Raw genomic sequence first — 13,344 nt, 5'->3', positions numbered from 1 at the left:
GAGGCTCCAGCCTCAGGGCGCAGTGTAGGAGGGGGGGTGCACAATTCATTCAGCTTGCATTCCCAATTGTGTTTGAAGCAGAAAGAAATATGAAAAGGGGATACATGACAGTGACTGCAAGCAAGATAACTAGAGATTAAGGTGTTGGAGAGGTTGGGGGCCCTGAGGCACCTATTAGTCTAATAGCAATCAGTGTGACGGCTGGGGTGGGAGGGATGGAGGGGCGCACTTTGCTGTCTCAGCCTTGGGTGCTGAAGGACCTTGTCCCGGCTCTGCTTTAAACTAATGGAAACTGCAGCAGCAATTTCCATTAGTGCGATCCGATTGCGATTTTGGTCAAAACGTAATCGTCGTCCTGCTGCTTTTTGGATGCGATTGAGCTGTACAATAATGAGTATAGTAGCTCAATCGCATGGTGGAAATAGTGCAAAAGAGCCATAAAGCTCTTTTGCATAGATAACAACTGGAGTTTCTTAACTCTTCCTGTCCTGGAAACAATATTAGACTCATCTCTGCTGCTAATGTTTTATTTCTTAGCTGTACTAATTATATCACAAGTTTATATTCACTTCAGAATCCCTTTAAAACGCTTCCTGTTGGGACAGAAGAATCAACACAAACCCAAGAGATTCGAACCACTTTTCACACAGTTCAAAACACACACACACTTTTTATTATACAAAAAGGAAAATGGGAAGACAAGGCAGGCAGCTTCTTGTTGTATCTAGAAGTCTTTCAATTTTGGCTGCAGGTGCCAAGCAGCTGAGTCAATTCAGGCCAGTTCCTCTTCCTTAGGACTTTCTTCAGGCTGGTTAGCCAACTCTTCTTTAGCTTTCCTCAGTCTCTCAGCTGCAGTGATGGTCATAGGATGCAAAGGAAAGAATCCTGCAAGTCCTGTAAGAAAATATATGAAAATTAAGCCAGCGACAATATATTTGGGAAATAGAAACATCTGTATCAAATAGAAAACTGTCCATCGACCGCATATACTTTCTGTCATGCCTGTTCACATGAAATTAACTGCATTTCTAAACCAGTCTTCCATAAATACATCCAAGTGTTACTACTTAAAGGACAAATAAAGTGAGAGGGGTATGGAGGCTGCCATATTTATTTCCTTTTAAACAATATCAGTTGCCTGGCAGTCCAGCTGACCTATTTGGCTGTAAAAGAGTCTGAATAACACCACAAAAAAGCATGCAGCTAATCTTGTCAGATCTGACCATATTGTCAGAAACATCTGATCTGCTGCTTGCATCAGGGTCTATGGCTAAAAGTATTAGAGGCAGAGGATCAGCAGGATAGACAGGCATCTGGCATTGTTTAAAAGGGGATAAATATGGCAGCCTCAATATCCCTCTCACTTCAGTTGTCCTTTAAAATGTCTATATATATGAATTTCCTTTGTCGTCGCCGCTTACAATAAGTCGTAAAAATCGGACAGGCTTTGGAAAAGTCCAACTCCTCATGGGAGATTCTCAGATTTGTCTTCACTTTCAAAAGCACTACCTGAAGGTAGCTATTCAGTCCAGCTTCTAAAATAGTGTGCAAATGAGTAGGCAGGCCTGCTGACATCTTTGTTTAGATGCTTTCCAGGCAGTGCTTTTGTAAAGAATAAAGAAGCTACTGAGAATCCCCCATTAGGAGAGACTAATCCAAAACCTGTCAGATCAGATTTTTACTGGCTACTGTATGCCACAGGAACACAGGAGAAGAGTAATTTATAGTGCATTTTATTCTGGGAGAGATGTACGGTATTTGGCACCGTATAAGACGCACTTTTTCTCCCCCAAAAATGGGGAGAAAAAGTCCCTGCCTCTTATACGGCAAAGGCAGGGAATCCCCAACTTGCAAACGCCCACCGATCCGACCCGCCGCCATGTTGGGTATTCCCTGCCTGTGTGCCCGCAGCGTTAGACTACCTCGTGACTCAGCTTTTGCCCTCTAATTACCTCCTTCCCCCAGCGACTCCCCTGGTCCCCCTGCGTGTCTCTGATATCCCAGCGTGTCTCCGATATCCCTATTGAATGCATTTCCCCCCTCAGTGTCTGTAACATCAGTGGCTTACCAGATCCATGCCGCCGCGAGAACTGCAGACACCCGGCATCTCCATACGCTTCCTCTACTGCGCGCTTGTACTAATGACGTCATCAGTACAAGCGTACAATAGAGGAAGCGTATGGAGATGCCGGGTGTCTGCAGTTCTCGCGGCGGCATGGGATATCGGAGACACGCAGGGGGGACCGGGGGAGTCGCACATGGGGGCAGGAGGTGATTAGAGGGCAAAAGCTGAGGCACGTGTGGGTGGGGGGGCACAGAATGACATGAAGGAGACAGGACACATGGGGAGAAGGGGCACACATTAGGACACATGGGGCACACTGAAAGACACAGTAGGACAGATGGGGCACACAGGATTACCATTTGGGGGATAACCTGTACAAGACTCTCCTGGACCATGGACGCACGTGTGTGTGTGTGTGTGTGTGTGTGTGTGTGTGTGTGTGTGCGTGCGTTCGTGCGTGCGTTTTTCCCTGGCTTTTGCCCTCTAAACCTGGGTGCGTCTTATATTCCGGAGCGGCTTATACGGCGCAAAATACGGTACTTCTTTTAAGTATTGGTACAATTTTTTATGATAGCGCTCCTTTAAAATTAGGCTCTAATCAATAATGCAAAATATTTCCTTTAGCAAGCAATAGTTGCTCGTGATAGCATCTGGTGAGCATCCCTGATCGTTATGACTCACTCTAGCTGTGCCATTGGTGGGTGTCAGAGAGAAGATGCTGCTACGCAGCTGAAGAGATTCCTGTGCTGAGAAGTGACTAACAGCTGCAGCACACTCCGCTCGCAACTACTCTGCAATGGCTAGAGGAGGGGGCTACCTAATACTGGGGGCTCATCTGGCTATCCATACGGGGGAGGAGGCTTCCCAATACTGAGGCTTGACACAAGTGTCTTGCAACGATCTACGGGTATCTTAGCCCATTCTTCATGGGCAAAAGCCTCCAGTTCAGTCACATTCTTAGGCTCGCGCGCTGCAACTGCTCGCGATGGCCACTTCAAAATGTTCCAGCCTTTAATCTGCAACCATGGTCTAGTTGACTTGGGGGTATACTTGGGATCATTGTCCTATTGAAAGGTCCAACGTCTCCCAAGCCTCAGGTTTGTGATGGACTGCATCACATTTTCTTCAAATATCTCCTGGTACTGAAGAGAATTCATGGTACCTTGCACATGCTGAAGCTTCCCTGTACCTGCAGAAACAAAATAGCCCCAAAGCATGATTGACCCCCCGCCATGCTTCACAGTAGGCAAGGTGTTCTTTTCTTCATAGGCCTTGTTCTTCCTCCTCCAAATATAGCATTGATCCATGGGCCTAAACAGTTCTAATTTTGTTTAATCAGTCCACAGAACACTACCACAAATGTTTTGGGATAGTGTTCTGTGGACTGATGAAACAAAATTAGCAGTTGCAGCACGCAAGCTTAAGAATGTGACTGAACTGCAGGCTTTTGCCCATCAAGAATGGGCTAAGATACCCATAGATCGCTGCAAGACACTTGTGTTAAGCTATGTTTCACGTTTAAAAGCTATTATAACTGGAAAAGGATGTTGTACTAAGAATGAATGTCACTTGGGGGTTGAATAAAACTGATAATGATGTAAGCACAGAAAAGACATTTGTGGTTATTTCATTATAAATGTTATGTTATATTTGTCTGACTTACAAGTGCCTCTGATTTAATTGTAAACAAGATGACTGAAATGATCAAAATCAATGTCAAACTGGCCAAAACATTCCATTTCAGTGGGGGTTGAATAATTTTGAACACAACTGTACATCTTTTTTGCAAAAGACCACATCTAGATATAATGCTGAGAATGTGCACTCAACACCTTTGGTTAGCCATGATGAGGCCTTTCCTAAGTGGAAACCGTCCAGTTAAACCGCTGTATGGTCTTTGCCAGCATGTTGCAGCTCAGTTTCAGGGTGTTGGCAATTTTCTTATAGCCTAGGCCATCATTATGCAGAGCAACTATTTTTTTAAAGAACCTAGAGAGTTCTTTGCCATAAGGTGCCATATTGAACTTCCAGTAATCAGTATGAGAGAGTGGGCCATATGCAATTCACTTTTTCACCTGAGTTTTCTCCTAGGAGATACTTTTTCCTTTGGTCTTTTTAAAATAGATTTTTAGCATTTTGTAATAATAATAAAAAAAAAATTAAAAAAGTACCAAAAATTAGGTGACAAAGTACTATCAAAATTATTTTGAGTATTTTCTTGCTTGCTGGTGGCTTAACGACTTCAGCCCACATTTTTTTGAATTTGAGCAACTTTCACCTCCCATTCATTTGCCAATAACTTTAGCGCTACTCATCACAATGAATTGATCTATATCTTGTTTTTTCCGCCATCAATTAGGCTTTCTTTGGGGGATACATTTTGCTAAGAATTATTTTATTCTAAATCCATTTTAACAGGATTAAGAAAGAAATTGAAAATAATTATTTCTCAGTTTTTGGCCATTATAGTTTGAAATTAATACATGCTACCGTAATTAAAACCCATGTATTTTATTTGCCCATTTCTCCAGCTTATTACACCATTTAAATTATGTCCCTATCTCAATGTATAGCGTTGATATTTTATTTGGAAATAAAAGGTGCATTTTTTTCAATTTGCGTCCATCACTATTTACAAGCCCATAATTGAAAAAATTATATTAATATACTCCTTTGACATGCATATTTAAAAATTCAGACCCTTAGGTAACTATTTATGTTTTTTAATTGTAAAAAAATTTTTATTAAACATTTTATTCGGGTAATTTTTGGTGTGGGAGGTAAACAGCGGATTTTAAATGTAAAATAATGTATTTATTTAATTTAAAAAAATGCATATGGGTGTAGTTTTACTATTTGGCCACAAGATGACCACAGTCAAAAAGTCCTGGAAGCGAACGATCACGCTTCCAGGAACATGAATGAGTGCCGGAAACTTTTTTTTTAACTCTGAAAAACCGCAGCCTCTGATAAGAGGCTGTCTGTTTTTCTGCGGGGGACTTCGATCAATGAATGGGAGCTATGATCCGGCGGGAGCAAGTACAGCCTATCAGGACGAGAATATTCGTCCAGATAGGCTTAAGTGGTCAAATTTTATTGGCAAGTTTTAAAATACCACCTAGTAGAAAACCCAGGAGAAAAAGTTAATTGCATTTGGCCCAGTGTGAGAGCAATAACACCAAATTTAACACACCTGCTGCCCATTCACACATGAGACCTTGTAACACTAAAGAGGAACATGACCCCGGGGGAAGGAAAATGTGGACACAATTTTGACATTCTTCAGTTAGGGGTGTACTCACTTTTGTTGCCAGTGATTTAGGAATAAATGGCTGTGAGTTAAGTTATTTTGATGGGACAGCAAATATACACTGTTACAATACAAAGGCCTCAATTCACTAAGATCATGCTGGAGATAATAAGGCAAGAGAAAACTTACCTCCACACAGTGAGAGAGTTATCTTATCTCTTTATTCCTTAATTCACCTCCTCTGTAGTTATTTTCACACGCAGTTAATCAACAGCCTGTCTTTAACTCTGGAGTTATTTTAAGGATTGGAGAGTTAACTTAAAAGACAGAAGAGTTAACTTTAGGTTTGCCTGAGGTAAAATGTTTCCTGAATACTACATGCCTTGTCACCATGGTGATAACTATAGAAACGTTATTAAAGACAGGAGATAAGCTTAGTGAATTGAGGCCAAAGTGTCATACTTCAGGGTTGTCCCATGAAAAGATATAAAATAATATATTTTCAAATATGTGAGCGTTGTACTCACTTTTATGACATACCGTATATTGAATTTTAGGTTTTTTTAAAGTGAATGGGAACTACATTTAAAAAGATGAAAAAAGAGAAAAAAAAAAAAAAAAAAAAGATTTTTTCAAAATGTTCTTTTCTGGTGACCTTACCAAATAGTTTGGCAACAGGTTTGGTAATATGCGCTCCAGAGCCAATCCAATGTTTGATCCTCTCTACATTGAGGCTTACAAGCTTCTCATTAAAGATGTTGGGCATTGGGTCATATGTGCCAAGTTTGTCCAGGTGTTTTCCGTCTCGTGCTTTCTTATTGTAGGCAGCAACAATGTGGTAGACTGGCCTGTTGGTGCACCCTCCGAGGGCCATTCGGATGACCACATGCCCTCCATGGTAACGACGTAAAAGCTGGGAAGCTTAAAACACAAAATCAGTTAGAGATCGAGAAGGAAAGATCCAGGCCACTCCGGAAAAAATACTTAATGTCTTCCAAAACTTTTACAAGAATCTCTATAAATCCCAACCTAGAAAGTCGGAAGACCAAGATGACTTTTTGCGATCAGTTAAACTACCCTCTCTGGATCAGGAAATTCTTGATCTCCTGAATGCCGATGTCACATCAGGAGAAGTTTCTACAATTATTAAAAATATGACACTAGGTAAAGCTCCTGGCCCGGACGGCCTTTCACCAGAATTTTATAAACTATTAAAAACAGAAATCTCCCCACATTTAGCCTGTCTCTACAATGATGTTTTGGGAAACCGCTCCTTCCCCGACACAGCCAATGAGGCATATATAAAACTAATTCTTAAGCCAGGGAAAGACCCCACTGAGCCAGCATCATACAGGCCTATCTCTTTACTTAATGTGGATTTCAAAATCATATAAAAAATTCTGGCCGACAGGTTATCCCACTTTTTACCGACTCTAATCCATGATTCTCAGGTGGGCTTTGTCGCGGGCAGGAGTGCTGTTACAAATATCAGAAAAACACTGGCTGTCATGGAACACTGCAGGCTGGGGAATCGGGGAGCGCTGTCGGAGGCCTTCCTGGCTCTTGATGCTGAGAAGGCCTTCGACAGCGTAGAATGGTCATGGTTGGTCAAGGTATTGGAGAGGCTTGGTTTTTCAGGTAATTTTTTATCTTATATTAAAAATATGCATGCCTCCCCAAGAGCGCAAATTTCTCTGCCATTCGGATTGAGCCAACCCCTTGGCCTTGAGAGAGGGGTGCGGCAAGGCTGCCCCCTATCTCCGCTTCTCTTTAATTTGGCCATTGAGCCTCTGTCCAGGTCTTTTCTCCAAAACAACATATTTGAAGGAATATCACTGAACGAACGACAGAAAATCTACGCTACACTCTTTGCTGATGATATTATGGTATTCATGGCAAATCCAGAGAGGGACATTGCACACTTAATAAATCATATCAAGAAATTTGGAGCCTCCTCTGGCTTTGCCATAAATTACTCTAAGAGTGAGCTCTTATTTTTGTCACCCTCACGAAATGCGACTCCTCACCCAAATTTGGACACTATAGGTCTCCAATGCAAATCTGCCCATATCACTTATTTGGGTATTAAGATACCCAGGCAGATAGACCAACTTTATGGCTTAAATTATTCTCCACTAATACAAAAGATCATAAAAGAACTACAAACTCTCAACCCCCTTCCAATTTCACTAATGGGTAGAGTACAAATAATTAAAATGTTCAGCTTTGGACGCCTACTCTATCCTCTTCAAACTATTCCAATCCTACTTAAACATAGGGATGTTCAGCTACTAGAATCAACATTTATACGTTTCCTATGGAAATCTAAAAAAGCAAGAATAGCATTGTCCAAATTGAAAGCCACAGTCCCTCATGTGGGAATAAATTTCCCTGATCTGAGAACTTACAATCTTGTAGCAAATTTTAGGCATATTCGAGATTGGATTAGCGGTACTAACTACTATACACCTATTGACATAGAGTGCGCGCTAGTCCAACCATATACTCTCACTGGAATCTTACACACCCCTCTTAAAACTCTGCCATACAAGATAAAGCAAAATGTACTCCTTCGAGACACTTTAATAACCTTGCGAGAGATTAGGAAGAAATATGATCTTATAGGACATCTTTCCTCATTGTTCCACTAACAGGAAACCCAAGCTTCCTCCCTGGGAATATGTATAGTATTTATACTAAGTGGGCAGCATTGGGTGTAAAAAATTTGGGAGCTTTCTTGGATACTGAAGGAAAAGTAATCTCCTTCCAAAATGCGGTTCTCCATAAAAAAATTCCATCAGATCACTCCTTTTACTATGGTCAATTAAAAAGCTACTGTCATAGGACATTAGGCCAAAGAGGCAAAATTCTAACAAACCCCCAATTTGATAATCTTCTCTCCAACCTTAACCAGCTGAGCGGTCTGGACGAGCTAAGCTCGTCCAACACCGCCAGAGGCTGCCGCTCAGGCCCTGCTGGGCCGATTTTCACCAAATAAAAAGCAGCACACGCAGCCGGCACTTTGCCAGCCGCATGTGCTGCCTGATCGCCGCTGCAGCGCGGCGATCCGCCGCGTGCAGCGGCGAAAGAGGGTCCCCCCAGCCGCCCGAGCCCAGCGTAGCCGGAACAAACAGTTCCGGCCAGCGCTAAGGGCTGGATCGGAGGCGGCTGACGTCAGGACGTCGGCTGACGTCCATGACGTCACTCCGCTCGTCGCCATGGCGACGAGGTAAGCGAAACACGGAAGGCCGCTTATTGCGGCCTTCCGTGTTACTTCTGGCCGCCGGAGGCGATCGGAAGAACGCCTCCGGAGCGCCCTCTAGTGGGCTTTCATGCAGCCAACTTTCAGTTGGCTGCATGAAATAGTTTTTTTTTTTATTTAAAAAAAACCCTCCCGCAGCCACCCTGGCGATTTAATCAGAACGCCAAGGTGGTTAAGGAAAAAAAATCTCTTTCTTGGCTTTACTCAGTGGTTAGAGAAACACAGAAAAAAAAGAAAAATTTCTACCAACATCTCCAAAAATGGGCGGATCTGTCAGGTAGGACAAAGGAGGATATTGATATAGCCGTTAAACAGGGATGGCAGGCAGTACGGAAGTCAATTCTAGGAGAGGATTGGCGGGAATTGTTTTTGAAAACGGTCTATAGAGCATATATACCCATTACTGGCCCTTTTAGACATCAAGGAGAAAAACAATTTGTGAACTGCCCAAAATGTTCTCACTCCACTCCAAATCTGGATCACATGCTATGGTCTTGTGCATCTATACAGAACTTTTGGAATGAAGTCTTGACTTTCATTGAAAAAACAACAAATAACAAACGGTCACTGAATTTAATTTACTGTTTATTTCATAGCCTAGAAGCAACTACAGACAAAGACAGACCTGGAGTCTCTAAATTTGAACATTTTGTACTAATTGCGGCTAAAAAAGCGGTCCTAAAAAGTGGCTAGATAATACTTCCCCGGAAATCCCGGACCTCATTATATTATTAAAGCACCTTCTACAATTGGAGTGCTTAAATCTTGAACGACAAAAATCCAAAACTATCACCAAATTCTTTAAAACATGGCAAAAGTTCATTGAAAAGACCTTCGACAGAACTCAAATTGTGGAGTTGATGAATTTTTTTAAAGATACCACTTGGTATTTAAAGGGTAAAATTGGGGGCTACCTAGGTAAACTAGAAATATGACTAAGGGGAGAGAAAAACTCTAAAACTACTGATGTAGAGGAGGGTGGGACGCGGAATGTTACCTATACAAATTTAGAGGTGAGTGCCTGACTCAGGGTTAATGCCATTAGAACTGTACTTTATTTTTAGGATTTTAGGCCTACAGCTAACGGAGGACGATGACATCTGGATTACGTCACAGGAAATGGACAAAGACTCATTATTATTATGAATATCTTTCCTATTATCATATTTCCGTAAATATGTTATAACCTCCACTGTATGGCCATTTTCTGATTGATGTTCAAATGTTAACAAGTGATTTGGCGGGAAATTTTCTGTATTAGATATTCTCTGCAATCATTATTGTATTTCTGATGCTTAATCACAAATAAAAATTATATTTAAAAAACAAAAAAACAAAATCATCATCATTACTTAATTATGAATTAGACAGTAAACAGTGAGGTTAAAGAGAAACTCCGACCAAGAATTGAGCTTTATCCCAATCAGTAGCTAATACCCCCTTTTACATGAGAAATCTATTCCTTTTCACAAACAGACCATCAGGGGGCGCTGTATGACTGATATTGTGGTGAAACCCCTCCCACAAGAAAAGTACGTACTTTTGGCAGTTTCCTGTCTGTGAACTCTGTTGCATTGTGGAAAATAGCTGTTTACAGCGGTTTCCAACTGCCAAAAACCATGCAGCAGCTACATCACCTGCCAACAGTAATGTTCACTGGAGTTTCTCTTTAACAAATAATGATGTATCGTAAAAACAAAAAACAACACATAAAATCATTTAAGGAAATCTGAAGTGAGATAAATACAGAGGCTGCCATCTTTATTCTCCAATAAACAATGCTAGTTGCCTGACTTCTATGCTGACACAGTGCCTCCAATACTAAGTCACTGGTCCAGGATGAGCATGCAACTCATATGCTGTGACTCTGGACTGAATCCACTGGTTGCATACATTTTGCAGGTGTGTGACTAAAAAGCAACTAAAGCCAAAAGTTTAGCTGACCCTGTAGTGGAGAAGCCCTGGAGGCAGAAATGGGGAGGGACCAGTGTTGGGATAGCTGGTGGAAGGGGAGGAGGGGTTAGTTAAAAGTAGGCCTGAACGATTTTAGGAAAAGATTGAATTGCACGATTTCTGCCAGAAATTGTGATTTCAATTTAATTCACGATTTTCTATACACAACAATGGATCGGCACACCAATGGTGAGTATGAGTGCCCCCAGTATAGGTAGCAAAGCATAGGTGCCCCCAGTATAGTTTATCCAGCTATAGGTGCCCCAGTAAAGGTTAGCAAGCTATAGGTGCCCCAATAAAGGTTAGCAAGCTATAGGTGTCACAGGATAGCCATCCAGATCCCCTTTAGTGTATTAAGGCAGATCCCCCTTTTAGTGCATATAGTCAGACTCCCCCCCTTTAGTGTATATAAGCAGATCCCCCCCATTTAGTGTATATAGGCAGATCCCCACCATGTAAAGTATATAGGCAGATCCCCACCATTTAGTGTATACAGACAGATCGCCCCATTTAGTGTATATAGGCAGATCCCCCTCTCCATTTAGTATATATAGGCAGATCCCCCCTCCCCCTTTAGTGCATATAGTCAGATCCTCTCAGTGTATGTAGGCAGACCCCCCCCCCCCATTTATTGTACGGTATATAGTCAGATCCCCCCCCCCCCGATTTAGTGTATATAGACAGATTCCCCCCATTTAGTGTATATAGACAGATCCCCCCCCCCTTTAGTGTATATAGGCAGACAGCAGAGGAATGGAGCAGCGTGGAATAACGTCCAGGAGGACTTTAGGGGACTCAAAGAAGCCCAGCGTAAGTAACTGGTCACATTTTGTTCACTTAAAGTTTCCTTTAGGCCCCTTTTACACTTGCCTTGCAAGTGTGCATTGCATTAACACACTTATCACGTCACGACCCAAGTGCTCGATCGGCTGCCAACCCGCTGCAAAGTCAACAGTGCATTAGGCCTGGTGCACACCAGAGGAGTTTTTCTGAGCGTTTTGAGTTTTTAAATCTGCTACTAATGTTATTCTATGTGTCTGTGCACACTGGAGCAATGAGGTTTTGTAAAAAACCCCATAGCATTACATTGGGAAGAGCTTTTGAAACCTCTAAAAGCCCTTCCCAATGTAATGCTATGGTTTTTTTTACAAAACCTCATTGCTCCAGTGTGCAGAGACACATAGGATAACATTAGCAGCAGATTTAAAAACTCAAAACGCTCAGAAAAACTCCTCTGGTGTGCACCAGGCCTTACTGTCAGACTTCCCTGGCGATAGTGGAAGTCATGTAAGTCAATAGGCAGTGCAGGGATTTTAAATATGTTGCTGGCAGTGCGGAACAACGTGATTACGACGGTGAAAGCCGGGAATCCCAGTGACGTACTTGTCCAGCAGGGAAAACATCACGCAGCAAAGGGAAGCACTATGTATATGACCCTGTCAGCAAACTTTCCAAGATAAGCAGCTGATCCTGTCAAAGCCAGCTTTGCTAATGATCTTCTTCTGGACAATGAAAATAAAGTCCACTATGACGCTCTAAAATGTGCGGCGCAAACATTTAAAGGAAACTTGAAGTGGCAGGAATATGGAAGGTGTCATTAATGAGTAAAGGTTTAATAAAATACTAATGCTAGCTGTTGTGCTGGTTCTCTGCTCCTAATACCTTTTGAGTCACTAATTATGCAGTTCAGGTGTGCCGCCTCCCCTGGCTGCATGCTTTATTTGCAGGCATGTAGCTCAGAAACCAGGGCCGAGGAGTCGGAGCAATTTTGGGTGCCTGGAGTCGGAGTCGCGAAAAAGTGCACCGACTCCGACGCCTAATGAATTTGTAACTGTAATTAAAATAGAAAATATGATAAAATGTTCTATTTCTCACATAATAGTCATTCAAAATAATGTATATATACACAGTATATATACAGTAATAGCTGTGCTCAGTCCACAAAAATGAAATAAACCAATCAAAATTAGTTACTTATGCTGCTTCAATAAAGCAGTCCCCGTATTTTTAAAGTCAGATACACACATCTGATTGTGACTGTACAGTATATATGATGTGTACACAGGAATCTCTTATATATACACGAAATAACATCTATGCTGTAAGGCCTCGTTCACATCATTTAGCGCAGATGGCTGTGCGATCGGAACGCAACGCGTCCAATCGCACGCCATCTGCGCTCCTATGCGCTGCAGATCCCATTCATTACAATGAATGGGATCTGCGCTGCGATTCCCAAAAATGCTTGCAGTACGCGATAGCGCAATCGCGCTGCCACGCAGCGCATATGATGGGAACGGTAGAAGGGCTGTCTATGCCCTTCTACCGTTCTTGCGTGTCGCACACTATACGCGCTGCCAAAATGCGCACGGCAGCGCGTATAGTCTGAACGAGGCCTAAGTATAAAGCCTGATGTGTAGCCGTGTCACTAATAGAGATGGTCAATGAGATGGAAATAATTCTGCATTGATGCTGGTTTATGCAAATGTATGCACTCTCTTTGCTCATGAAATCAAATAATTTGATAGGTTGTTAAAATTTGGTTTGGTGACTACAAATTAAAGGGTACCTGAGACGGATGAAAAGAAAAGTGTTATACATACCTGGGGCTTCTTCCAAATCCCTTCAGGCTAATCAGTCCCTAGCTGTCCTCCTCCACCACCTGGATCTTCTGCTATGAGTCCAGGTAATTCAGCCAGTCAGAGCAGTCTGGCTACGTGCCGCTTCCACAGCCAGGAGCATTCTGCACCTGCGCAATAGTGCTGCGCAGGTGTAGTACGCTCCCGGCGGCGGAGTGTGTGCATGTGCACTACA

General features: G+C 42.3%; 1 protein-coding gene across 2 annotated transcripts in view; it reads right to left on the bottom strand.

The window, feature by feature from the left end:
- Positions 1 to 650: 650 nt before the first annotated feature.
- The window catches only part of MRPS16 (mitochondrial ribosomal protein S16), a 37,069-nt gene continuing 24,375 nt past the window's right edge, over positions 651 to 13,344 (bottom strand). For both annotated transcript variants that reach the window (XM_068240473.1, XM_068240472.1), the window contains 2 exons: positions 5,976 to 6,236; positions 651 to 894 (listed from right to left, as the gene is read on the bottom strand). In XM_068240473.1, coding sequence (XP_068096574.1) covers positions 773 to 894; positions 5,976 to 6,236 — 383 coding nt within the window. In that variant the 3' untranslated portion in view covers positions 651 to 772. The remainder of the gene's footprint in view (positions 895 to 5,975; positions 6,237 to 13,344) is intronic.

This window comes from Hyperolius riggenbachi, chromosome 6, assembly GCF_040937935.1.
Source record: "Hyperolius riggenbachi isolate aHypRig1 chromosome 6, aHypRig1.pri, whole genome shotgun sequence".
Lineage (NCBI taxonomy): Eukaryota > Metazoa > Chordata > Amphibia > Anura > Hyperoliidae > Hyperolius > Hyperolius riggenbachi.
Note: the sequence above shows the minus strand (reverse complement) of the source record. Positions and strands in the feature narration are given on the sequence as shown.